Here is a 26640-nt window from a genome sequence, read left to right on the forward strand (position 1 = left end):
AGTTTGAGGTTAGATAAAGAAGAGGAGATAGCTTTAAGTACAGAATTCCCATTCACCTGGGGGAAGAAAGAACTAAAATATCTGGGGATAAAAATAACACCATTACTTAAAGATCTATATCAGGTAAATTATATTCCACTACTCCATGAAATACAGGTGGAATTTAAGAAAATCACAAATCGCACACTTTCATGGATGGGCAGAATAAACGTGGTAAAAAATGGTAATATTGCCGAAAATTTTATACAAGTTTCAAATGCTACCTGTCTCAGTTGTATTTTATAAAAATTAAATCAATTATAAAATACATGTGGCAAAAAAAGAAACCTAGAATACAGTTTTCAATTTTATGTAACGGGGTAGCACAGGGAGGAATAATGGCACCAGATATAAAGAAATTTTAACAAGAATGACAGAAGGGACAAAAATGAATGTAGATAAAAGATGGGTAGGGGTAGAGAATATAATAAATGGAGTAAAGTGATATCGGTACCACATAAGTATAGAAATATGGGGGGGAACACTCATGAGTTGACGAGAAATGTATTAAAGATTTCGGACACGATTTATAGAAAAGCAAAATGGGAATATAATTCACCTTTAATAGCACTAGAAGGCACAATTTTTTTTTTACCGGGAAACGAAAGAAACAATTGGATAAAAAATGCACATTTAAAAGATATAATGGAAAGGGGAAGTATTTGTACATATTAGGATTTAAAACACAGAAAAGAAAAAAATGGATTTCAGTGAATAGAGGTTCTGTCAGTTAAGACACTTTGTAAATACACTACCACAGCCGATTAGGTCGGGACAAGAATTAAACTCAATTGAAAAAATCTGTGACCAAGCAACAAGTGTAATACACTGCGTTGCTAAGATATACAAGATAATAACAGAGATGGAAGGAATTAAGACACCCCTCTTTATTAACGTGGGAAAGGGAAATAGAAACACTGGTGAATGAGCAACAAGTAAGTAGAATATTGAGAGCAGTACATAACACAGCTTCGGACATAAACAACAGAGAAATTAACTATAAAATTTTTTCGAGGTGGTACATCACCCCAGTAAGAATGCAGAAATTTCAGAGACATCCCCACTATGCTGGAGGGAATACGATACGAGGGGTACAAAGTTACATATCTAGTGGAAATGCCCGAAAATAAGGGAATATTGGCAAAAGGTAATGCAATATACAAAGGTAATATCGGAAATGGATATAGTGGATGACCCGTGAGTATGCTTACTCTATAACACAGATAAGACAATAAAACAGTGTAAAGAGTCAATATTACCACTTCTATTAAATGGCGCGGAGGGTGCAATACCAAAAAAATGGAGAGAGTTGGACAGCCCTACATTAAGGGACTGGTGTATAAGAGTTTGAGACTTATATAGGATGGAGTATTGAAAGGGTAATGCCCTGTACACACGATTGCACATTCCGACAACAAAATCCATCTGATTTTTTTCCGACGGATGTTGACTCAAACTTGTCTTATACCCTAGAGCAGGGATCTCAAACTGGCGGCCCTCCACGGTCACACAAAGTTGGTCGGAAATTACGAACATTAATAACACGGTGACATACAACACGTACGACGTGCCGAGAAATATTAAGTTCAATAGCTAGTGCTGCTCTTCTGCTTGATTCTGAGCATGCGTGGCACTTTGTGCATCGGAATTGTCTACACACGATCGGAATTTAAGCGAAAGGATTTTGTTGTCGGAAATTTTTAGATCCAGCTCTCAAACTTTGTGTGTCGGAAATTCCGATGGAAAAAGTCCGATGGAGCCTACACACGGTCGGAATTTCCGACATCAAGCTCCGACTGCACATTTTCCGTCGGAAAGTCCGACCGTGTGTACAGGGCATAACTCCACTTACATGGGGAAAAAAAATTTCAAATAAAGAAAAAAATAATATAGCGTGCACAATTGCGATACAAGTCATTTTGTAATTGAATGTCATTAAAAATAACCTTTCCATTTCAATCTGCAGCCTCTGTAAATTTCTATATATGCATTGCAATATGGCTACATGGAGTTGTTCTGTACACAGAGAGTGTACTGACCACTCCCCAGAAACATAATTTCCTGCTTGTGTGATTGGCTCACCAATTTCCCCAGAAGTCTGCCTAAGATACAAGTCTGATTTCAGGCATCAACTGCAACAAAAATGTAATTTTTGGTGAGATATTTCCAATAAGAACACATCTAAAGGGATGCAGGCCAAGCAGCTTTCCTCATTAGTGCTTTGCAGCTGCCACAGCTGACAGTTAATTATGAAACCACTCCCATTAGACCCACTCAGAACAGAGACACAAACACACAGGGATTACTTCAGAATAACAAAAGGTATGAATCTGCAACAAAGTTTGTTATAATCCTTGCAATGTACATAGATCACCCGGAGGGGAAAGTTTTTTTCTCAACAAAAGTGGAGTTATGCTTTAAGTAGTAGAGAATAGGGATGGGCCGAACGGACCCCTGTTCGGTTCGCACCAGAACTTCTGAACACTGCGAAAGTTCGGACCCGATTAACAAACCCCATTAAAGTCAATGGGACCCGAACATCAAAAAACAAAAGAGCCCATTTTGAAAGCTTATATGCAAGTAATTGGGCATACAATGCTTATAGAGGTTCGGGTCCTTCCCTAGGGGACATATTAATAAAAAAAAAGTTTGTGAAAAACGTCATTTTTAAATGAGCCGTGATTTTTTAATTTTTAAAGTGAAAGTCTAAAAATGAAAAATTCCTTCCAATATAGTGCCTGGGGGGTCCCCTTAGTCGACCTGTAAAGTGGCAGATCTGTACCATGTCTAGAATCTGCTGCAGCAATAATTGCATTTATAAAGCCAAAAAAATGACACTTTCCCTTCAAGCTGCCTTTATTTTGCTCAGCAACAGCTGGGGAGCCAGTGTGTATGATGAGGCCACAATGTAGTGCACTGGGAACAAGATTAGAGATTTTTTGGATACAATCTGGTATCACTTTGACTTTGTATAGAAGTAACGGGGGCGTAAAAATTAGTCTTTGGGTGTCGGTGGCGCCTTCCCAACGTAACCCTATAGAGGTAAACTTGATGAAAGCAAGAATTGGCCTTGCTGTAAAAAATTGCAATGATATGCACCTGTCAAAGAGGTGCAGAAAAATTGGTCTTAGGGTGTTGGTGGCGTCTTTAACCCTATAGAGGTAATCTTGATGGACGCAAGATTTGGCTTTGCTGTAAAAAATTGCAATGATATGCACCCGTCAAACAGGTGCTGAAAAATTGGTCTTTGGGTGTTAATTGTGCCCATGAATCCTATACCAAAAATATTCTTCCAGATTAAATGATTGAACACCCTCAAAGCTAGGCAGCCTCGAAGTCCTGCAGAGATTCCACATCTCAAAAAGACTTAATAAGTGACATCAGCATGAGGGGCTTTATAGCTGGTAATCCAGGACTGATTCATTTTTATAAAAGTCATACGGTCCACAGAGTCTGTGGACAGATGTGTTCTATGATCTGGAAGTAGGGCAGCCCAACAACTCAATAGCATATTGGGCAAGTTCTGGCCAGTGGTCTATTCTTATGACCCAGTAAGTCAGTGGATCGTCAGCTGGAAAGCTCTCTGAGGTAATCGTCCACCATGTGATGCAGACGCTGCTGATGGGATGTGGAAGCTGACACTCCTGGGCAGCGAGGACTAAAAAAATTCCAGAATGCCTCACTTAGGTGGACACCTTCTCCAACGCTCCTCTCTTGACCAACAGAAGACTCAAAATGACTTTTTCCACGACACTGTAATCTACTGGAGTCAGGAAAAACGTTCAATAAAATCTTCTTTAACATGTCCTCAAGAGATTTTATCTTCTGCACTCTCTGTGGGGACGGGATGAGTTCTGAGACCTTCCCCTTATAACGGTAGTCAAGGAGGGTTGCTAACCAGTAATCATCCTTCTCCTTTATGCCACAGTATTCTTGAGCCCTTTCGCAGGCTTTGAAGTATGAGGTTGCCCATGCGACTCAAATTTGCTGAGGCTTGAGAAGCAGACTGGAACTTCCTCCCCCCAGCCACCTACTACTCCCAAGGGTCCTGTGGTTGGAAAGCCATCGCTTACAGATTGACGCATGTCTTCCTCTTCTTCGAAGCCTATGAAAGTGCAAGAATCCTCCACCTGCTCGCCTCTCTCCTCCTGTGTGTTCCTTGACAAAGGAATGATGGTGTCTGGATAAAGTGGGTCTTGAGAGGAAAGGAAGTCCTCCTCTTCCTCCTGCTGCTCTGCCTCCAGTGCCCTGTCCATAATGCCATGCAGAGTCTGCTCCAGCAGGAACACAACAGGGATTGTGTCACTGATGCATGCACTGTCACCACCAGCTGTATGGAGACGAGGGGGCACAACAAGCTGCAGCACCGAGCCCTGTCCTGCATCCTTTGGATTTGCAAGCAGCGTTACCCAGTGTGCTGTGAACCAAATATATCGTCCCTGTCCATTCTTACTGGACCACGTGTCAGCAGTAAGGTGGATTTTGAGGCTGACTTCCTTTCCCAATGATGCCAGAACATTCCCTTCCATGTGATGGTAAAAAGATAAAACGGCCTTACGTTAAAAGTAGTAGCGACTGGGAACCTGACATTGTGGTACAGCACATTGTGCAAATTCATGGAAGGGGGCAGAATACAACAATCTGAAAGGCAGAAGTTGGAGAGCCAACAGCTTTGACAAGCTTGCATTTAGACACTGGGCATGTGGGTGGCAGGGACTGTATTTTTTTTTCCGCTGCAGCAGATGAGGCAGAGAAATTTGCCGGCTACAGTCTACAGCTGGTGATGTGCTGCTGGCAGAAGTGCTGCTAGGACCTGGAACACCCCTGTCAGTGGAGGCTGCTGAGAGGTAATGACTCGGTATAGCAGGGGCAGACTGAAGTGGGTAAGGAGGAGAAGGAGGAGGGACAGATTGATGCCCCTTTTGTGTGGCTTTTAGATGCTCTTGCCAACGGGCTGAGTGGTTGGATGTTAAATGCCTTGTTAAGCATGTGGTACCCAAATGGTTGGTGTTTTTGCCAGGTTTGATGTGCCTGAGACACAGTTTGCAGATAGCAACAGTGCAATCTGCTGTAGATGGGCTGAAAAAGGTCCAGACAGCTGAGCTTTGGGAAGTGGGCCGGGAGATAACAGCTGCAGAATGTGATGGAATAGGGTGGCTGCTCTCTACTCTTTCTTGATGTGGGCCTCCTAGGGGTTGTGCCGCCTCACCTTCTGTTTCCTCCTCTGCTCTATTGGCACCCAAGTTGCATCAGTGACCTCATCATCATCATCTCCATCTCCTCCATCTTCATCATTACCACTGGAGACAACTTGGCAATACGCTGCGGATTGGGGAACATGAATGCCAATTTGTCTACCAGTGTTCCTCCCTCTCACTAGGCTCATGTTCCTGTTATCCTCAACCTCAGAACCAACATCTGAATCCAGTAATGGCTGGGCATCATCAAGGAGCAAGTGGCTGATGCTGTGGTCAAATAACTAAGCTGACTCCTCAATGGCTGATATTTGGGGCTATGTCAGGAATAGATGTGGGCAAGGAGGCAGGTTTATCCACTCTTGCAACTGCAGGGGACTGCACACTTGTCTCAGTATGTGTGAAAGAGGATGAGGAGGATAAGGAAGGTTTAGTAAGCCAGTCCACCACCTTCTCTGCATGGTGTGGCTGGGTAGCACGGGCAAACTCACTAAACAGAGGAAATGATGCCTTGCCTGACCACCACGTCCACCTTTGCCTGTGGACACATTTGTTTCTGGCCCCCTTACAGTGCCAAAGGAACATCTGCCTCTTCTTGTTGTCCTCTCAGACATTATTGGGAGGGAAGGGGGAGGTGCTTATAAGCAAATGTAAAGAAGAAGTTGAAATCTGTACGTAGATGCACTTTAATCAATGTAAAGAGGTGTTTGGTGCACTTTAATTTGAGCACTCACACTACACAGACACACTCCACGGATACACTATATTTTACTGCAATATAATATACTGCAATATAATATACTGCAATATAATGCGCCAAACGTACCGTGACGCACAGAACTATATGGCGTTAAACTGGCAGTAACGCACGCAAAACTATATGGCGTTAAACTGGCAATAATGCACACAAAAGAAAATGGCATTAAACTGGCAATAACACACACAAAAGTAAATGGCGTTAAACTGGCAGTAATGCACACAAAAGTAAATGGTGTTAAACTGGCAGTAATGCACACAGCACTATATGGAATTAAACTGGCAGTAACGCACACAAAACTATATGGCGTTAAAGTGGCAGTAATGCACACAACACTATATGCGTTAAACTGGCAGTAACGCACAAAACTATATGGCGTTAAACTGGCAGTAATGCACACAAAATTATATGGCGTTAAACTAAGGCAAACAAAAGTAAATGGCGTTAAACTGGCAGTAACGCACACAAAAGTAAATGGAGTTAAACTGGCAGTAATGCACAAAACTATATGGCGTTAAACTGGCAGTAATGCACACAGAACTATATGGCATTAAACTGGCAGTAACGTACACAAAACTATATAGTGTTAAACTGGCAGTAACGAACACAAAACAATATGGCGTTAAACTGGCAAAAGAGGGGGGGATGAATTTTAGAATGTTGTTAATATGATACTTTTGAAAATATGATATACAAAGTTCTTTTTTCACTTGTTATGTAATATGAAAAATTTAATAAAAGAAAAACAAAAAAACAAATGGAGGGTGCTGGTGCTTCAGTGATTCCCAACCTCCTTCCAAACTATGCGCTCCCCTTGACTTATGACGTCTCTTGCTAGGTCAAATCACACAGTCCCCTATGCTGGCGTGAGCGATCTTGGGCTGGCCATGCATTGTACAGTTTTCTTGTTCAAATTTCCTTTGGATTTACCAAAACCATATAGTGTGAGGTCAACCCTAAAAATGTTTAATCTAAATGTGGTCAAGTGGGCGCTTGCACTACATAGCTGAAGGTAAATCTGGGGGAAGTTGAGCAGGAGGGCTGTGTGGTGTGTGGCCAGCCTTAGACTCCTCTGTCTTCTTCCACCTCTTTCTCTCTCTCTCTCCTGGCTTTCTGACCCTCTGTTGGCAATCGTGTGTATTAAAATTTTCTATTAAAAAATACATTTAAAAAAAAAATAATAATAATAATAAAATAACTCCATGCCCAAGAGAGTTAAGGCAGTGCTGGAAAATAATGGTAGCCACACAAAATATTGAAACTTTGGACCTAATTTAGACATTTTCACTTAGGGGTGTACTCACTTTTGTTGCCAGGGGGGGTCACTTTAATAAAGTTTACCACATGCGATAACGTGGTCACATGACTCATTTGCATAAATTATTGCATGCGGTAAATTAAGTCAAATTCATCCAAAAAAAATAACGATTATGCGGTATTTACCACAAAATGAAAAATGTGCTAGTAAATATTGTTTAAAATTCACAAACGGACCAGAGAGTAAAAAAAATTCAACATTTACCACCAGGATTTTGCTATTTTGCTGTCGGTATCACATGCAGTATTTGTCAAAAAACAGTGTGGGGTTCGGGGAGATCCTGAGTAGTAGCTGGTTGCTAAGGAGCGGGTCGGGAAGCCGGCCGTCGCGTCCCTAACAACTGATGACTCATCAGTTGTCTGATGACTCATCAGTTGTCAGCCGATTTCGCGCTGACAGCTGAATGTAAAAAATCAGGCCAAGTAATTAAAAATTATGAAAATAAATAAAAGCATAGTGTTCCCCCCCAATGCATACCAGACACTTTGGGTCTTTAAGGGAAAAATCCATACCAGACCCTTATCCGAGCATGCAGCCCCCTCTTGAACTATACCTGGCCACATGCCATCAACATGGGGGGGTGGGTGCTTTGGGGCAGGGGGGCTCTGCATTGTACCCCTATCCATTCACCAAAAAAAGTGTCAAAAAGTATTAAAACACAGAGACAGTTTTTGACAATTCCTTTATTAAAAAATAAAAAAAAAAACTCTGTCCTCCGATGTAAATCCATCGTCAATCACACCACCCCGCCAACCCCCCAAAAAAAAGCTCAGCTCACAAGGACGGCTGGCCACCGAATGCCTCCTCAAACATTTGACAGTTCTTATATGGGTAAAGGTGGGGCCACCTGGCGACGTCACCTGGTGGCACCGCCCCCTTTGTGATGTCACGGACTGGTGCATGCTGGGTTGGTGACATCACGAGAGGGCGGTGCCACCAGGTGACGTCGTCAGGTGGCCCTGCCCTAAGCTATATAAGAACTGTCAAATGGCGAAGTAGGCATTCGGTGGCCAGCCATCCTCGTGAGCGGAGCTCTTTTTTGTTTCATTTTTGGGTTCCAGCGGAGCGTAGGTGTAATGATCGACGATGGATTTACATCAGGGAACACTGTTTGGTTTTTTTAACACAGGAATTGTCAAAAACTGTCTGTGTTTTTATTACTTTTTGACACTTTTTTGGTGAATGGGTAGGGGTCCAATGTACCCCATACTCATTTACATGAGGGGGGCGGGATCTGGGGGTTCAGAATCTATGAATCTATGGTTCAGAAGGCACTCGCTTGTCCCCCCTTTCCTGACCTGCCGGGCTAAATGCTCTAATAAGGGTCTGGTATGGATTGGGGGGGGGGGGGCATACCATTTTTTTTTTAAATTTTGCCCTGGTATGCATTGGGGGGGGGGGGCACACAGTTTTTTTCCATCATTTTAATTGGCGGCATGTTATTTTTTTTACATTCAGCTGTCAGCGGGAAACTGCTGACTGCTGATAAGTCATTAGTTTTTAAGGACACAGCGGCCAACCTTCCCGACCCGTTCCTTAGCAACCAGCTCAATGCGATAAATTACTGCATTAAATAATGCGATAATTACAGCTAAATCGAACAAATGCCGCAATTGGTATTTAATGCTAAATTCTTAGTGGATTGCTCTTTCAAAACTGATTTACTGCAAGCGTTATTTTACCGCATTTTTTTGGCTGTTATTTAACTCTATAACTCTGAATTGACCCCATTATCCTTTTTTTTTTTTTAACAGACTTTTTGTTTACACAGACTTACTCTATCAGGGAGAAAAACACAATGTCTCTTTCTCTCTCTAAGAGGAGATACCTTACATGAGTGAGTTCTAACACTAGTGATCACTGTGATTGGCTATTGCAATGATCACATGATCGAGAGCTGGTCTTACTGCCTCCTGTTCACTATTGGCAGGAGTTGTCGATAAAAGCTCACTCTCCGTGCTGGACCAGCACACACACATGCGCACTGAAGATAGCCCACTTTTCTGACGCTGTATACACATGTTACGCCATCATCAAATGTTGGAACCGCCGATGATCCCAGACAGTACCCCAGAGTGCCGTTGCAGCCTGGTTGAGAAAGGTTAAAAGAAAAGTGTGGGGTCCAAAAAACAACCATTTAAAGTCACTTGGATGGCTGCAGCTGTCCCCCTTGCGGGCTCTACACCGAGAACTGAGCGATCGAAGACCACTGATCGCTCAGTTCCCAGTCTTCAGTGAGCATAGAGCCTGTGACTGTCAGTCACCACTCTGTGCTCTGCCCCTCCAGCACTCACTGGAGAAATGGGCTAAGGAGGGGGCGGGAGCATCTGGCTCAGGCTTTCATCTGAGACGCTGATCCAGCTGCCGGTCAGGCATCTGGGTGGAGTCCGACATTATTGTTGGGATCCCTGCAGAACCTGGACTAGCTCTGTGATGTCAGTCCGACAGCAGACTTTAGCCCACTGTCAGCTAAATATGGGTCAAAGGAGTGCAGAAATCAGTACACTCCTGTGACCCACAAGAGAAGTATGGCCAAAAGAGCTTTAATGTACACTATACAACTCAGTGTATGGTGCTGTAATTAATCGTATTATGGTCTTAACCAAGTTCATTTGTTAATGCCAAAAAAAAATTTAATATGAAATACAGTGGGGCAAAAAGTATTTAGTCAGCCACCTATTTAGTCTCCCACTTAAAAAGATGAGAGAGGCCTGTAATTGTCATCATAGGTATACCTCATCCATGAGAGACAAAATGTGGAAACAAATCCAGACAATCACATTGTCTGATTTTTGAAAGAATTTATTTGCAAATTATGGTGGAAAATAAGTATTTGGTCACCTACAAACAAGCAAGATTTCTGGCTCTCACAGACCTGTATCTTCTTCTTTAAGAGGCTCCTCTGTCCTCCACTCATTACCTGTATTAATGGCACCTGTTTGAACTTGTTATCAGTATAAAAGACACCTGTCCACAACCTCAAACAGTCACAATCCAAACTCCACTATGGTGAAGACCAAAGAGCTGTCGAAGGACACCAGAAACAAAATTGTAGACCTGCACCAGGCTGTGAAGACTGAATCTGCAATAGGCAAGCAGCTTGGTGTGAAGAAATCAACTGTGGGAGCAGTAATTAGAAAATGGAAGACATACAAGACCACTGATAATCTCCCTCGATCTGGGGCTCCACGCAAGATCTCACCCCGTGGGGTCAAAATGATCACAAGAATGGTGAGCAAAAATCCCAGAACCACACGGGGGACCTAGTGAATGACCTGCAGAGAGCTGGGACCAACGTAACAAAGGCTACCATCAGTAACACACTACGCCGCCAGGGACTCAGATCCTGCAGTGCCAGACGTGTCCCCCTGCTTAAGCCAGTACATGTCCGGGCCTGTCTGAAGTTTGCTACAGGGCATTTGGATGATTCAGAAGAGGATTGGGAGAATGTCATATGGTCAGATGAAACCAAAGTAAAACTGTTTGGTAGAAACACAACTCGTCGTGTTTGGAGGAGAGAGAATGCTGAGTTGCAACCAAAGATCACCATACCTACTGTGAAGCATGGGGGTGGCAACATCATGCTTTGGGGCTGTTTCTCTGCAAAGGGAACAGGATGACTGATCCGTGTACATGAAAGAATGAATGGGGCCATGTATCGTGAGATTTTGACTGCAAACCTCCTCCCATCAGCAAGGGCATTGAAGATGAAACATGGCTGGTTCTTTCAGCATGACAATGATCCTAAACACACCGCCCGGGCAACAAAGAAACATTTCAAGGTCTTGGAGTGGCCTAGCCAGTCTCCAGATCTCAACCCCATAGAAAACCTTTGGAGGGAGTTGAAAGTCCGAGTTGCTCAGCGACAGCCCCAAAACATCACTGCTCTAGAGGAGATCTGCATGGAGGAATGGGCCAACATACCAGCAACAGTGTGTGACAACCTTGTGAAGACTTACAGAAAACGTTTGACCTCTGTCATTGCCAACAAAGGATATATAACAAAGTATTAAGATGAACTTTTGATATTGACCAAATACTTATTTTCCACCATAATTTTCAAATACATTCTTTCAAAAATCAGACAATGTGATTGTCTGGATTTTTTCCACATTTTGTCTCTCATAGTTGAGGTATACCTATGATGACAATTACAGGCCTCTCTCATCTTTTTAAGTGGGAGAACTTGCACAATTGGTGGCTGACTAAATACTTTTTTGCCCCACTGTAAATGTTCAAATGCTAGCAGATAGCATTTGCATGCTATAAACATCCCTCTATTTTTTTCTCTGAGGATTTGAGCTTTTAAGGGATTCAGTATTCAAAAAAGTCAATCTCTTCCTCTGATTCCCTGCTTTACCTAACATTCTTTTATCTATCAAAAAAGTGAAAAAATGTTTAGGGTTAAGACCATCCTTTCTGCAGCCTCATCATGCATTTATAAGATCAATTTGTGTTAGCACAGTCACCAGTACTCTCTGTCAGGCCTGCATGTGACAGGGTGACAATATAGGAGCACGGCTGGAAGACACTTGTCATTCCATAGCAGGATGTGCCTGAACAAGAGCCTTCATGGATGGATCACTCTGTATTCTTTTAATGAAAACTGGAGATTTAAAAAGGATCGCTAACAATTACTGAAGTGGCATTAACATATTAAAGTTTATACACGATCTAGTCATTTCGTTTAGATGTACTTTAAATGTATTTTTGATGTTTTTGATAGACCAGTCAATGTTTTACTTAGCATTCCACCAGCACAGTTAAATGGAAGAGAATTAATGGTGGACATAAACATATCTGTTACAGTACATTTATTTTTTGCAGTAAGCGCAGAGACATGGAAGGGAGCCCAGGAGCTCGGAGAATGAACCATGCCTCTTCTTAAACAGCCCAGTCTGCAGATGCCTCTCTTCATGCCAAGAGCTACTCCAAGAGCCAAAAGCTTCAAATAAAAACATATCTGGAACGAGAATCGTCTTCCAACCCCAACCAAAGCTCAGCATTGATTATGGATGTGTTTATTTTGAAGCACTGAATAGTACACATTAAAATTTATGGCCAATGCCAGGTTGCATTAAATGAGAGAGAAGAAAGACAGGCCTTGAAGAGAGATCGTTGCTTTTGAACTATTTATCAGCCGCAGCAAAAAGAGAAAACATCATGTTACATTCATTTATCGTCAGCATAGGTTGGATTTCGGGTAGAACTAAAACTAGAAAGTCCCAGATCGGTGTTTCTATGGAAAAAAAAAAGTAAAAAAAAGACAAATAGCCAGAAAAGTGAACCCAATCAAAATCTGGAATTGTTTGATTTTGATAAATTTCCCAAGCTTTCTGCTTAAACCTAGGCATCACTAGATATGGGCACCTGTGGCACATTCCCTGGGTCTCCAGTTGCCCAGGGTCTAGTGAGATCTCTAACAGAGTGACACCAGCTGTTCCATCACTTAATGATTAGATTAGGGTAGAACTAAAACTAGAAAACCCCAGATTGGTGCTGCTTTTCTGGCCAGGTGGGATTTGTTTGCATTTTGTTTGCTATTAATAAATTTCCCCAGCTCTCTGCTTAACCATAGGTAGCGTAGATCTGAGCACCTATGGCACATGCCCTGTGTCTCCTGTTCGGTGCCTCAGATCTAGAGAGATCTCTAACAGAGCAGGTAACTATGACTATCAGAATAATGCTGGGTGGAGTCATATCACCCTGACAGTGCTTGCATAGTTCCAGTGTAGCCAAGTACTAGGCTGCAAGGGTTAAAGCTTTACTCCAGCTTTTGATATACTTTAAATAGTTTGTTTGGGGCGGGGGAGAGAAGCAGTACCTCCCTAGGCTGCTCTTTGAATTGTGCAGTTTTTTGCTGCAGGGAGTGGGAGTAAGCACATCCCCAGAGTCAGACCTACTGGAGGTTAGAGCTGGAGCCTTAGGCGCACCACCATGAGACCACTGAGCGAGGGAGAGCATTGGAAAGAATGGGCGCTGAGGCTGTGTTACCACCACCTCACACTACAACCACACTCCAGCGGTACCGCCAGGTGAGCCAAGGTATAGAACTACGGCAGAGGATTCCTTTTTCGAGCAGAGGGATGTTTGTGCTGGATCGCTGAGACTGGTGAGAGGGCCCTGCCGCCATGACATACATACTGCCATTAGTGAGACTGAGCCCTTAGGAACTGACTGCACAGCTGCCCTATAGCCCATTACTGCCTGCAGGCTCTTCTATGACTGTTCTTATGTTCACCAACGGTATGACTGGGCCCCAAGTTAGCCGGCTGAAGAGCCAGAACTAAAGACTGTCCATTTACAGTTGCCTCAAATAAAGACCTTTGCTAGTTGCTTAGTACAGGGGTACCACTCAGGTGTAACATACAGGACTTACAGTAGTCATTCTTTTGGGTGCATCCTGAGTAGTTGCAATATAAATCTCAACACAGTTAATGTTCATGTTCACTGTCTACTACTGATCTTGCTGCTTTATATGTTAACTCCAGTCTAGTGGTATAGAACTCTAAACTAAGTTGCTGTGGCATAGTGAATCTACTGTCTAAACTGTGTCTAAACCTACTTCCTTTATGTTCACTGATGCTCAAGCTTTCAGGGGGCACAGGCCTCTGACATGTATAGGATGGCACTTGCCAATGACCCTCAACATGCAAGGGGGCAGTCACCACAGACCACCAATGTTTAAGGGGACACTCTTCACTGACCACCAGCAACTGCTGAGCCCTGGAAGCTGTGCTGTGCATTACATAGTCCTAGCCTCTGCACACTGACTTCTTTTCTGTGTACACTATGTTCTAATTTATGTAGTCCTGACCACTGCACTTTAGCCACTTTGTTGTACATTCGATTATCCTGATAGCTGCACTGTTTATGTTGTGTTGTACATTGCATAATCCGGAAAGCTGCATTTCAAAAGCTGTTATACATTGCATAGTTATAACCGTTGCACTCTAAATGCTATCTTGTATGTACATGTAATATAATTCTGACTTGTGCACTGTACATGAAATGTTATACAGTATATTACATAGTCCTGACCCTTGCACCCCACATGCTGTGTTGTATGTCACATAGTCTTAAAAGCTGAGGTGTGCCAGCTTGCCGTCCCTCTTCATTCTTGCTAGTGCTTGCCTTGGGCAATTGCAGGGAGCTGGAGACAGTTGCTACAAAGCAAACCAGCCATCTCCTTGCCAGCTGTGGTGTTGGGCAGAGAGGGGATCCCTGGCTGATATCATAGCTAGTGTTAGAGGGCACCTAGGGACATAAGACAAAGTAGTACATGTATTTTGTCCCATTGGGGACTCAAAATTGTAAAAAAAAAAAAAAAAAAATATGATTATTGATGCGTTTTACTGTTTTGGCCTCCTGTCCACCTTCATCAATTACCTAGATTGGTGGATGTTAATCTATGAGCTAAAGGTGGTCTTAAATGCAGCCCCTGATATCACCAAAGGGCCACACATATAGTTCAATATACTGTATGTACTTCTTGAGAGGATAGTCAGAGACTGTAGACCTAATAGAGGAAATGAGGGTCAGAGAGTGGGGGCATGCTATATTTTTGGCTGGGGATATGCTGCAGAAGACAATACAGAACAGGGGAAATGTTACATGGCTAGTAGTGATCAATGACATTACCCTAGTCAATATTCCCACCACAGACTGCTGAGTTCCAGGGGGTGCACATCATATACCAAAGGGTTGCAGGTTGGGCACCAGGGACCTAGATAATGCTTGTTTTAAAAAGAGTGGTGTCTGATGAGCTTAATTCCTGTGCCCAGCTGTCACTGGACAGGAAATGAAAATTTTCCCAATAGGAACAAAAACAATAATTAAGAACCCAACAGAGATTCTAAAGTTTCTTTATTCGATCCAAAATGATAAAAACTGACTGGAATTGGGTCTAATTTTTTGTTTCATAAACATACTTATTGCTATACTATAATAGAGTTATAAAATGTGCCCTTTACAAAGTGGTAGTTTTTTAGAGTTTATTTTACAAATAATTATTGTTTTTTATATATATTTTTTAATCAAAATATTCACATTTTATTAATCGAATGTTGGTGCCTAAAAAGTAAATTTTCTTTTGCAAATTTCTTTCTTATTTTCAGTGGTGGCCCATCCATACAGGGTGCAGGGGCACCGCCCCCCTAATCCATGCGTCCGGCCCCTAATCTACATGCAGGGCACCGGACGCATGGATTCCAATTTTTTTTTTTTTAAGCACATGATTAGAGCCTGAGGCTCTAATTGGCTTCAAAAAAGGGTGGGCTCGGTGCGCAGGGCACTGCACCCTGGGCCCACCCAGTTGTGTGACAATAGCGAATTAATATTCACTATTGTCTTCCTGATTCTTCTACTGGCCAATCAGGAAGCGGGTCCTGAGACCCAATTGGCCAGGAGTCTTAGGACTCCCGGGCCAATCGGGTCTTAGGACCCACTTTCTGTTTGGCTGAGAGTAGAAGTAACGGCCCCGGAGTGAGGATCCTTGTCATCTGCCTCCAAAGGTAAGGAGGCCTCTGATCGCTGCCTACCCATCCGTCTCGTGCAGCGGGGGGGTGATCGCCACCTTTCCGTCTGTCTCCCATAGTGGGGGGTTTGCCGCCTTCCTGTTCGCCTTGGTTTGCCACCCCCCCCAAAAATTGAGCACCAGCCGCCACTGCTTATTTTACAAATACAATTAAAGCGCATTCTACTACCTACCTGTTTAATGCTGTTGGTAATAAACCAAACCATGAAGATTCTTGAGCTGACTTGGACCCCCGTTACTAGCACCGATGTACGCACTATACCTTGGAAGAAAGAGAAACTATTATTAGTTGCATGACATGTTCAATAGGAATACATACAAATAGGGCTTAATAAATGATCAGTCCACCACTAGCTGTTTTTTTAAGATATAGGAGGGCATAATTCTTCCCTGGGTAATTACATGTTGCAGGCACTCCAGTGGTAATATATTCCATTCTAGGTTTCCAGCTTTGCTACCCACAGCTCCCTACTCTGGTTGCAGAAGGAAAACACTGAGAATGCAGCCTATCCATTCTCTAGAGACCAGTGACAACACTGAGAGAGCAGCCTAATCTATATACTAGAGACTGTGGACTTCACTGAGAATGCAGCCAATCCATTCACTAGAGAGCACGGGCATCACTGGAAAAACAGCCTATCCATTCAATAGAAACTGGTGATAACATTAGGAATACAGCCTATAAATTCACTAGAGACTAGTGACATCACTGAAAATACAGCCTTTCCATTCACTAGAGACTGGTGATATCACTAAAAATACAGCCTATAAATTCACTAGAGACTAGTGACATCACTGAGAATACAGCCTATCCAATCACTAGAGACTGGTGGCATCTCTTAGAATACAGACTATCTATTCACTAGATTAATGGTTCCCAACCTCAGTCTTCAAATACCCCGAACATGCCATGTTTTCAGGATTTCCTCTACCTTACACAGGTGTTTTAAATCAGTGTCAATGTCCTGATAATAATGAGAGATATTTTATCTCTGGGAAATTCCCAAAAAATGGCCTGTTGGTGGGTACATGTGGACTGAGGTTGGAAAGCACTGCACCAGAGGCTGGTGACAACACTAAGGCTGGCCATACATGGTGCAAATTTCTTTCCTGCAACCACGGGTTGCAATAAAGAAATTTGCATGATTCCCCCATCAACACAGACAGGCTGACAGGGGAATCCCTCCTGCCAAGCTTTTGTTTTCTCCCGCCAGGAGAAGACAGTGATTATTTCTAGCAGCTATAGCAGCCACTAGCCGTTAATCACAAGAGAATCCGGCAGGCTGGTTGTACCCAAGCTGATCAATCAATCAACTTGGTACATCCAGCCTGCCCATCACTGGTTCGAATCTCGGCCAGTTCCTGCTGAACCAACCGAGATTCAAAACGTGTATGGCTGGCCTAAGATTGCAGCTGATACATTCACTAGAGTTTGGTGACATCAATTAGAATGCAGCGTATTCGTTCACTAGAGACTAGTGACACCAATGAGAATACAGCCCATCCATTCACTGGAGACATTATGGAGAATGCAGCCTATCCATTCACCAGACACTGGTGACATCATTGAGAATGCCGCAGATCTATTCGCTAGGGATTGTGACATGCGAATTCTGGAGATCAAAATGAAAAGCTCAGTTTATTGCAAGAATATAAATAATTCTTCCTGTACCCCTCTCCTGCTGAATCGCATTAAACTACTAGGATATAAAACAGATAAACTCACCAAGTGCGCAGTGGACCAACTGTAAAAGAAAATACACACATCAATAGTTTATGAGAAGTGCTGTCATTCTTGAATTGCATTATATTTACATTAGGCAGGCTATAAACTGCAATCTTTGATAGAAATGTAGACAATCCAAACATGAAAGGAAGTAGAGATAAGCACTGTTTTATTGATCTTGAGTTGCAGGATTTTTCATTTATAATATCATGGTGCAGGTAGCAGTAAGGATTAAAAAAAAAAGAGCAGGCCTTGGCTGTTCCATAGAAGTTAATAAGCAGCTAAGGTTAGTTTTAGATTAGGAAAGGGCTAAGCTGGCTACACATTATACAATTTTCTTGTTCAATTTCCTTTAAATTTACCTTCAACTATGTAGTTCAAGGGCCTGCCTGATTACATACAATTTGAAAGGGTTTAGGTTTGACAACATATGATATGGTTTTGGTAAATCTAAAGGAAAATTGTACAAGAAAATTTTACTATATGTAGCCAGCTTTAGATCCTCTTTCAGATTTTTATTGCTCTTTGACCCTGATATGAAAATTCACCCTCTCCATTTGTCCTGATGACCATTGATCCTGGGATCGAAAAATGGGAAATTGTGAAATTGTACAGTTGTCATCAAAACAGGAGCTAATTAAAATAAAATTCCAGTGATAGCTGGTTAAAGCTCCATTTGGAAAGGTTTCATCTCACTTCCTTCTGTGTTTCCAGGGCAGAAAGTAAAGAAAAATTGGCCAAATGGGACACAGAAAACAAAACAAAAAAATATATATACAATGTACAGCCATGGCCAAAAGTTTTGAGAATGACACAAATATTGATTTTCACAAAGTCCGCTGCCTCCATTTTTATGATGGCAATTTGCATATACTCCAGAATGTTATGAAGAGTGATCAGATGAATTGCAATTAATTGCAAGGTCCCTCTTTGCCATGAAAAAAAAAAAAAAAAAAAACATTCCAAGTCCAGCAAGCGCCAGGACCCTCTCCTACAGTTGATTCAGCTGCAGGGTCGGGGCACCACCAGTGCAGAGCTTGCTCAGAAATGGCAGCAGTGAGTGCATCTGTATGCATAGTGAGGCAAAGACATTTGGAGGATGGCCTGGTGTCAAGAAGGGCAGCAAAGAAGCCACTTCTCTCCCGGAAAAACATCAGGGACAGACTGATATTCTGCAAAGGGTACAGGGATTGGACTGCCGAGGACTGGGGTAAAGTCATTTTCTCTGATGAATCCCCTTCTCAATTATTTGGGGCATCTGGAAAAAACCTTTTCCGGAGAAGAAAAGGTGAGCGCTACCATCAGTCCTGTGTCATGCCAACAGTAAAGCATCCTGAGACCATTCATGTGTGGGGTTGCTCCTCAGCCAAGGGAGTGGGCTCACTCCCAATTTTGCCTAAGAACACAACCATGAATAAAGAATGGTACAAAAGCAACTTCTCACAACCATCCAAGAGCAGATTGGTAACGAAATGATAACTAAGTGGCTTGGGGAACAAAACATTGAAATTTTGGGTCCATAGCCAAGAAACTCCCCAGACCTTAATCCCATTGAGAACTTCAATCCTGAAGAAGCGGGTGAACAAAAAAATCCTCACAAATTCTGGCAAACTGCAAGCATTGATTATGCAAGAATGGGCTGCCATCAGTCAGGATGTGGCCCGGAAGTTGATTTACAGCATGCCAGGGTGAATTGCAGAAGTCTTGAAAAAGAAGGGTCAACACTGCAAACATTGACTCTCTGCATAAACTTTTTGTAATTGTCAATAAAAGCCTTTGACACATATGAAATGCTTGTAATTATACTTCAGTATACTATAGTGACATCTGACAAAAAGATCTAAAAACACTGAAGCAGCAGACTTTGTGAAAATGAATAATTGTGTCATTCTTAAAACTTTTGGCCACGGCTATACATACACTCTCCAGGCAGTGTTCCTGGGAAGCCAATGGAGAGCAAAGCAAAATTTAATTAGTAGCTGTTTAGGTCCACACACTGTTTCAGTCTTGCCATAAGCAGGCCAAGGAACATGCATTAAATGTTGTCTTTTGATGCCCATGAGGAAAAGGACATTTAGTATTTCTAAGTACAGGGTAAGATACAAATAAAGAGTTATACATGCTAAAGAGCAGCACATTTACCTCAAGTAAAGCAAATGTTTGGAAAAATTTAAGAGTCTTCTGGATACTCTTGTAGAGCCCCTTGTGTGTTCCTTTGTACATGTAGAATCGAAACATCGCAATGGCGAGAACGAGCCACCTGCAGGGTCAATTGAATGTATTACTGAAATATTATATCACTTAATCTTACCTTTTCTTTTTAAGACTTGGGAATGTGAGGCATTTTTTGGCTAACTAAATGGGTTTCCACTCTTGCAATATCTGTTTTTTGCTTGATTAAATAAAAGGGGGAATTGAGCCTAAAGATACCCTGTTTGGTCCCTAAAAGTTTTAAGCCAGCAGGTTCCTGCAAAAGCATACAGGACATACCTCTCAGACAGCCCATTTCTCCTGCCTCTCCTCATTCCACTGCTGCAGGCTCTGAAGGTCTCTGGCATTTCATATTTCCAGGAGTGTCTGATACCTGTGTCCCCTGCCACATGTATATGTTCTTGAATTAAACTTTGAGACTTCACTAGTAAATCTTCAAAGGTAACAATTCAGGAGCACAACTGGGAAACGGGGGACAGAGCATTATCATCCTGTAACAGGAAGTGACCGAACAAGGCTCATTACCAGAATCACCAGACATTATTGTAAATAAATGTGATTAAAAATATTGAAAATTAATTTTAACATGACTTCATAGTGTTACAGCTTATGCAAGATTTTAGGGATTTGGTTTACATCTACTTTAACTTTAACATGTACTTACATTTTCTTCACTCTTACACTGCTCCTTTCAACAAGAAATACCCTGAACTCTCAGGTATGCAGGAAGATGTGCCAGGTGGGGGTGGGGAGAGAGTTTCCAACTCTGTGTAAGCTCCAAGACAAGACATGCAGGTTACACAAGTCTTCCTCTCCTAGCTCCAGCTGAATGAAGCGATGAAGAAGTGAAGGAAATGTGTAGCTGGATAGGGCAACAGGTAAGTGAACCTGTTACAATTAGGGTTGTCACCTCAACCCTTTAAACCCAAACACATATGAATTACACAGATTCTGAGGCTAATTTAATGCAGATAAGGGACCAAGTTAGTTTAATTACCACCTTAATCAGCCACAGACCACAGTGTGTAGCCAAGTGCCGGGTCCCCTTTGGTCTAATGAGAACCAGAGTTAGGGATAGCTGACATCCTTCTGTGTAGAGTAGGTTACAAAGCATGGTGGGTGTAGTACAAGGTAGATTCATGGGCGCCAGACACTTCTTGAATGCAAAGAGATTTAGTGTCTCTTAAACAGAACTGTGGGAGAGAGGGTTTAGGGCCAGGACACCCTTTAGTAGTTGCAATGTTAATTGGCAGACTCTGAGACTTCTATAGGTAGACAGCCATGCAGGGAAAGGCACCCAGCTGGACTCCACATCTGCATGTGTAGACACGCTGTCTCCTATTGTAACAATCTTGAACAGTTCCTAACAAAGGCTACAATGAACTCTTTCACTTCCTCTACAATCTCCTCTTGTAGAACTTCACTCAACGGAGCTCCCAGTCTCTCTCTCACTAGACTTGCTGATCCACTACCACTGGATCTCCTGAGCTCTTCCAATCTTCTCACTGAGCATCTTCCTCAAGCGTCAACCGCGTGTCCCTGCTGGGTCCCTAGCTTGGCATTCAGGATACTCTTCAAGCATCACCCCACTGGCCTGCTCGGTCCCTGGCTTGACATACAAGGCTGCTCTACAAGCATCACCTCCGCTGGCTGGGTCCCTGGTTTGACACCTGCTGAAGTTTCCCAATTCTTCACCGTCCCCGGTTGGTGAGAATACTGCTCTGGCACCTGCTTCAGCTACTCACTGTGGTCCCTGGTAATAAAGTGGATGGTCTCTTAGTGGCGACAGCTTCCCTTCTACTTCCGACCACGACAGGTTCTCCGGCCGGCCGAACCGTCACCTCTCGTTGGACTACAAGCCGCAGTCCCAACCCTACGTTGCTCTCTTGCTTCTGGATAGGCCCTCAGACAGCCTAGCAGCCAGATGTCAATGGGATAGACCTCAGGCTCTGGCCTAGCAGCCGTCCACACAGACAGCCATCCAGGTGGCACAGAACCCTGATCACCTCACCTCACCCAAATAAATAGGCTCTCCCAGCAGGCCAAGGGACCCAAGAAGATCCCTGCCTATTGGCTGAGACACCCCATCTATTCCGAATCTGTCCTTGCAATGCCCTTGTCTTACCTAATGCCACCATATACCCAGCCATCTAGTGACAGAAGAGAGAAGTGCAGCAACTTCAGAATTAGGGTGGAATCAATTGATCTCCTACACCTGGCAGGTAAATTTACTAGCAACCCTGCCTAAACATCAGGGTGCTACATGTGTAATTAATATTTGTTCAGTTTTAAAGGGCTGAGGTGGCAACCCTAGTCACTATGCTCTGCAGGGGCAATGAATAGGTTCCATTTAAGTCCACAATAAGAAATATTGGATTGTCATTTCAGGATGGGATGCAAATTCCTCAGTTGAGACTTGCAGAGGAAGCATATGCCAACAGAAGTATCAAGTTTCTGCCACAACGTAACAGCTAGCAGGAAGATGTGGGACTTAGAGACTCCAGACAGCCACTTGTTCTCTAGAGCAGCACAAGGTGACAACATGTAGCTACCAAAGACCAAAGTTCAAAAGTTCACATTAACCTGTTGAAAGTCAGCTACTACTGGTCTGGAAGTCAGTCAAAAAAAAAAAAAAAAAATGATATATATATATATATATATATATATATATATATATATATATATATATATATATATATATATACAGTGGGGACGGAAAGTATTCAGACCCCCCTTAAATTTTTCACTCTTTGTTATATTGCAGCCATTTGCTAAAATCATTTAAGTTCATTTTTTTTCCTCATTAATGTACACACAGCACCTCATATTGACAGAAAAACACAGAATTGTTGACATTTTTGCAGATTTATTAAAAAGAAAAACTGAAATATCACATGGTCCTAAGTATTCAGACCCTTTGCTCAGTATTTAGTAGAAGCACCCTTTTGATCTAATACAGCCATGAGTCTTTTTGGGAAAGATGCAACAAATTTTTCACACCTGGATTTGGGGATCCTCTGCCATTCCTCCTTACAGATCCTCTCCAGTTCTGTCAGGTTGGATGGTAAACGTTGGTGGACAGCCATTTTTAGGTCTCTCCAGAGATGCTCAATTGGGTTTAAGTCAGGGCTCTGGCTGGGCCATTTAAGAACAGTCACGGAGTTGTTGTGAAGCCACTTCTTCGTTATTTTAGCTGTGTGCTTAGGGTCATTGTCTTGTTGGAAGTTAAACCGCATTCATCTTTCCCTCGATTGCAACCAGCCGTCCTGTCCCTGCAGCTGAAAAACACCCCCACAGCATGATGCTGCCACCACCATCCTTCACTGTTGGGACTGTATTGGACAGATGATGAGCAGTGCCTGGTTTTCTCTGCACATTCCGCTTAGAATTAAGGCCAAAAAGTTCTATCTTGGTCTCACCAGACCAGAGAATCTTATTTCCCACCATCTTGGAGTGCTTCAGGTGTTTTTTTAGCAAACTCCATGCGGGCTTTCATGTGTCTTGCACTGAGGAGAGGCTTCCGTCGGGCAACTCTGCCATAGAGCCCCGACTGGTGGAGGGCTGCAGTGATGGTTGACTTTCTACAACTTTTTCCCATCTCCCGACTGCATCTCTGGAGCTCAGCCACAGTGATCTTTGGGTTCTTCTTTACCTCTCTCACCAAGGCTCTTCTCCCCCGATAGCTCAGTTTGGCCGGACGGCCAGCTCTAGGAAGGGTTCTGGTCATCCCAAACATCTTCCATTTAAGGATTATGGAGGCCACTGTGCTCTTAGGAACCTTAAGTGCAGAAGAAATGTTTTTGTAACCTTGGCCAGATCTGTGCCTTTTCCACAATTCTGTCTCTGAGCTCTTCAGGCAGTTCCTTTGACCTCATGATTCTCATTTGCTCTGACATGCACTGTGAGCTGTAAGGTCTTATATAGATAGGTGTGTGGCTTTCCTAATCAAGTCCAATTAGTATAATCAAACCCAGCTGGACTCAAATGAAGGTGTAGAACCATCTCAAGGATGATCAGAAGAAATGAACAGCACCTGAGTTAAATATATGAGTGTTACAGCAAAGGGTCTGAACACTTAGGACCATGTGATATTTCAGTTTTTCTTTTTTAATAAATCTGCAAAAATGTCAACAATTCTGTGTTTTTCTGTCAATATAGGGTGCTGTGTGTACATTAATGAGGAAAAAAATGAACTTAAATAATTTTAGCAAATGGCTGCAATATAACAAAGAGTGAAAAATTTAAGGGGGTTCTGAATACTTTCCATCCCCACTGTATATATACACATATATACACATACACACACATTAACACACTGCTCAAAAAAATTAAAAGGACACTTTGAAAACACATCTATCTATACTGATTTAGACTGGGAAATGTGTTGGGAATGAAAGGATGCCACATTGTTTGATGGAAATGAAAATTATCAACCTACAGAGGGCTGAAATCCAAGACACCCCAAAAATCAAAGTGAAAAAATGATGCAGCAGGCTAGTCCATTTTGCTTAAATTTCATTGCAGCAACTAAAGATGGTACTCAGTAATTTGTATAACCCCCATGTGCTTGTATGCATGCCTGACAACGTTGGGACATGCTCCTAATGAGACGATGGATGGTGTCCTGGGGTATTTCTTCCCAGATCTGGACCAGGGCATCAGAGTTCCTGAACAGACTGAGGTACAACCTGGCGGCTTCAGATGGATCGAAACATAATTTCCCTGAGGTGTTCTATTGGATTTAGGTCAGGCGAGCGTGGGAGCCATTCAATGGTATCAATTCCTTCACCCTCCAGGAACTGGCTGCATACTCTAGCCACATGAGGCCGGGCATTGTCGTGCACCAGTAGGAACCCAGGACCCACTGCATCAGTCTGACAATGTGTCAGGACCCACTGCATTGGTCTGACAATGGGTCCAAGGATTTCATTCCGATACATAATGGCAGTCAGGGTACCATTGTCTAGCCTGTAGAGATCTGTGCGGCCGTCCATGAATATGCCTCCCCAGACCATCACTGACCCATTACCAAACCGGTCATGCTGAATGATGTTACAGGCAGTATAATGTTCTCCATGGCTTCTCCAGACCCTTTCATGTCTGTCACTTGTGCTCAGGGTGAACCTGCTGTCATCTGTGAAAAGCACAGGGCGCCAGTGGCAGACCTACCAATTCTGGTGTTCAATGGCAAATGCCAATCGAGCTCGATGGTGCCAGGCAGTGAGCACAGGTCCCACTAGAGGACGTCAGGCCCTCAGGACACCCTCATGAAGTCTGTTTCTGATTGTTTGGTCAGAGACATTCACATCAAAGGGATAAATTATCAATTAAGTATTCCCGCGCTGTATCAAAGAGAAAAATTACAACGAAATAACTGCTGCAAAGCACTGAGAGGTCATACCATAGCCACAAGGAAAGTTAACAATGAGACACTTACATTTCATAGTATATCATCATTCTAACAGCGCAGCACTATGTTTCATTGTTAATTCACACCAGTGACCTGCTGGAGGTCATTTTGTAGAGCTCTGGCAGTGCTCATTCTGTTCCTCCTTGCACAAAGGAGCAGATACCGGTCCTGCTGATGGGTTAAGGACCTTCAATGGCCCTGTCCAGCTCTCCTAGAGTAATTGCCTGTCTCCTGGAATCTCCTCCATGCTCTTGAGACTGTGCTGGTAGAAACAGCAAACCTTCTGGCAATGGTACGCATTGATGTGCCATACTGGAGGAGTTGGAATGCCTGTGCAAACTCTATAGGGTCCAGGTATCGCCTCATGCTACCAGTAGTGACACTGTACCTAGCCAAATGCAAAACTAGTGAAAAACAGTCAGAAAATATGAGTAGGGAAAAAAAAATGTCAGTGGCCTCCACCTGTAAAACCCTTCCTGTTTTGGAGGTCGTCTCATTGCTGCCCATCTAGTGAACCTGTTGTTAATTTCATTACCACCAAAGCAGCTGGAACTGATTAACAACCCCCTCTGCTACTTAAAGAGGTGTTCCACCCAGGGGTAGGGTGCCCACGTGTCCCGGATTGCCCGGGATTGTCCCTTAATGTTTTTGTCCCGTGTCCCGGGCACCTTCATTCCGGGACTATACAATGTCCCGGAATGAAAAAAAGAACACACCGCCAGTCCGCCACCCTGATAAATAATTTGCCGACCTCTGGTTGCTAGGGCCGCCCCACCTCGTGTCTAGCAACCAGTGACGTCGGCTGACACGTGGGTACCTTACAGCTGAGCAGCGCGTCTCACTCCACCCACCTACTCTCCTTCTCCGAATCCGCCTCTGGCCGCAGCAGAGAGAGAGAGAGAGAAAGAGATCTGCCACACTAGAGCGTCTTCATTTTGTATCTCCTCCTGAGTCTCCTGACAGGATCCAGCCTGTCACTGTGCCCAGTGCCATTACCGACCCCCGGAGCCGCCGCCGACTACTCCCGCAGCCGCTGCCTGCAGCAGCACATTGCCAGCAGCCAGCTGAGTGGCCCAACTTCTCCAGTTCAACTCCTAAACCTCCTCCAGCCCACGAGCACCACCTGCGCTGCGACCCAACTCCGAGCCGACAGCAAAACTTCCAGGTTTGTGTTTGTTCTGTTGTGGCAGCAAGTATCATGACCAGACCAGCTCTAAAATGTGATACAGCAACTTGCTGGCAAAATGCAAATATGACCTGTTTCTCTGAGTCTTTACACTTCCCTTCATTCTTTAGTGACTATTAAATTATTAAAATCTGCAGACGCTCCACTTCTGTAATTACATCTGCTACATCCTCTACAATACATCAAAAAATAACTGCACTTTTTTTTTTTGCACAGTTTCAGATAGGATTATACAAAATCACATATTTTTGGAAAAAAAATC

At 43.2% G+C, this 26640-nt stretch overlaps 1 protein-coding gene across 2 annotated transcripts in view; it reads right to left on the minus strand.

Annotated features, from left to right (window-relative positions):
- HACD1 (3-hydroxyacyl-CoA dehydratase 1) overlaps positions 1-26640 on the minus strand; it is a 104264-nt gene that overhangs the window by 38817 nt on the left and 38807 nt on the right. The window contains exons 2-4 of one of the 2 annotated variants that reach the window (XM_073632661.1): positions 19714-19831; positions 17572-17590; positions 16019-16101 (exon numbers count right to left, since the gene is read on the minus strand). In XM_073632661.1, coding sequence (XP_073488762.1) covers positions 16019-16101; positions 17572-17590; positions 19714-19831 — 220 coding nt within the window. Of the gene's footprint in view, positions 1-16018; positions 16108-17571; positions 17591-19713; positions 19832-26640 lie in introns of both variants that reach the window. The other variant, XM_073632659.1, reaches the window with a different exon arrangement.

This window comes from Aquarana catesbeiana, linkage group LG05, assembly GCF_042186555.1.
Source record: "Aquarana catesbeiana isolate 2022-GZ linkage group LG05, ASM4218655v1, whole genome shotgun sequence".
Classification (NCBI taxonomy): Eukaryota; Metazoa; Chordata; class Amphibia; order Anura; family Ranidae; genus Aquarana; species Aquarana catesbeiana.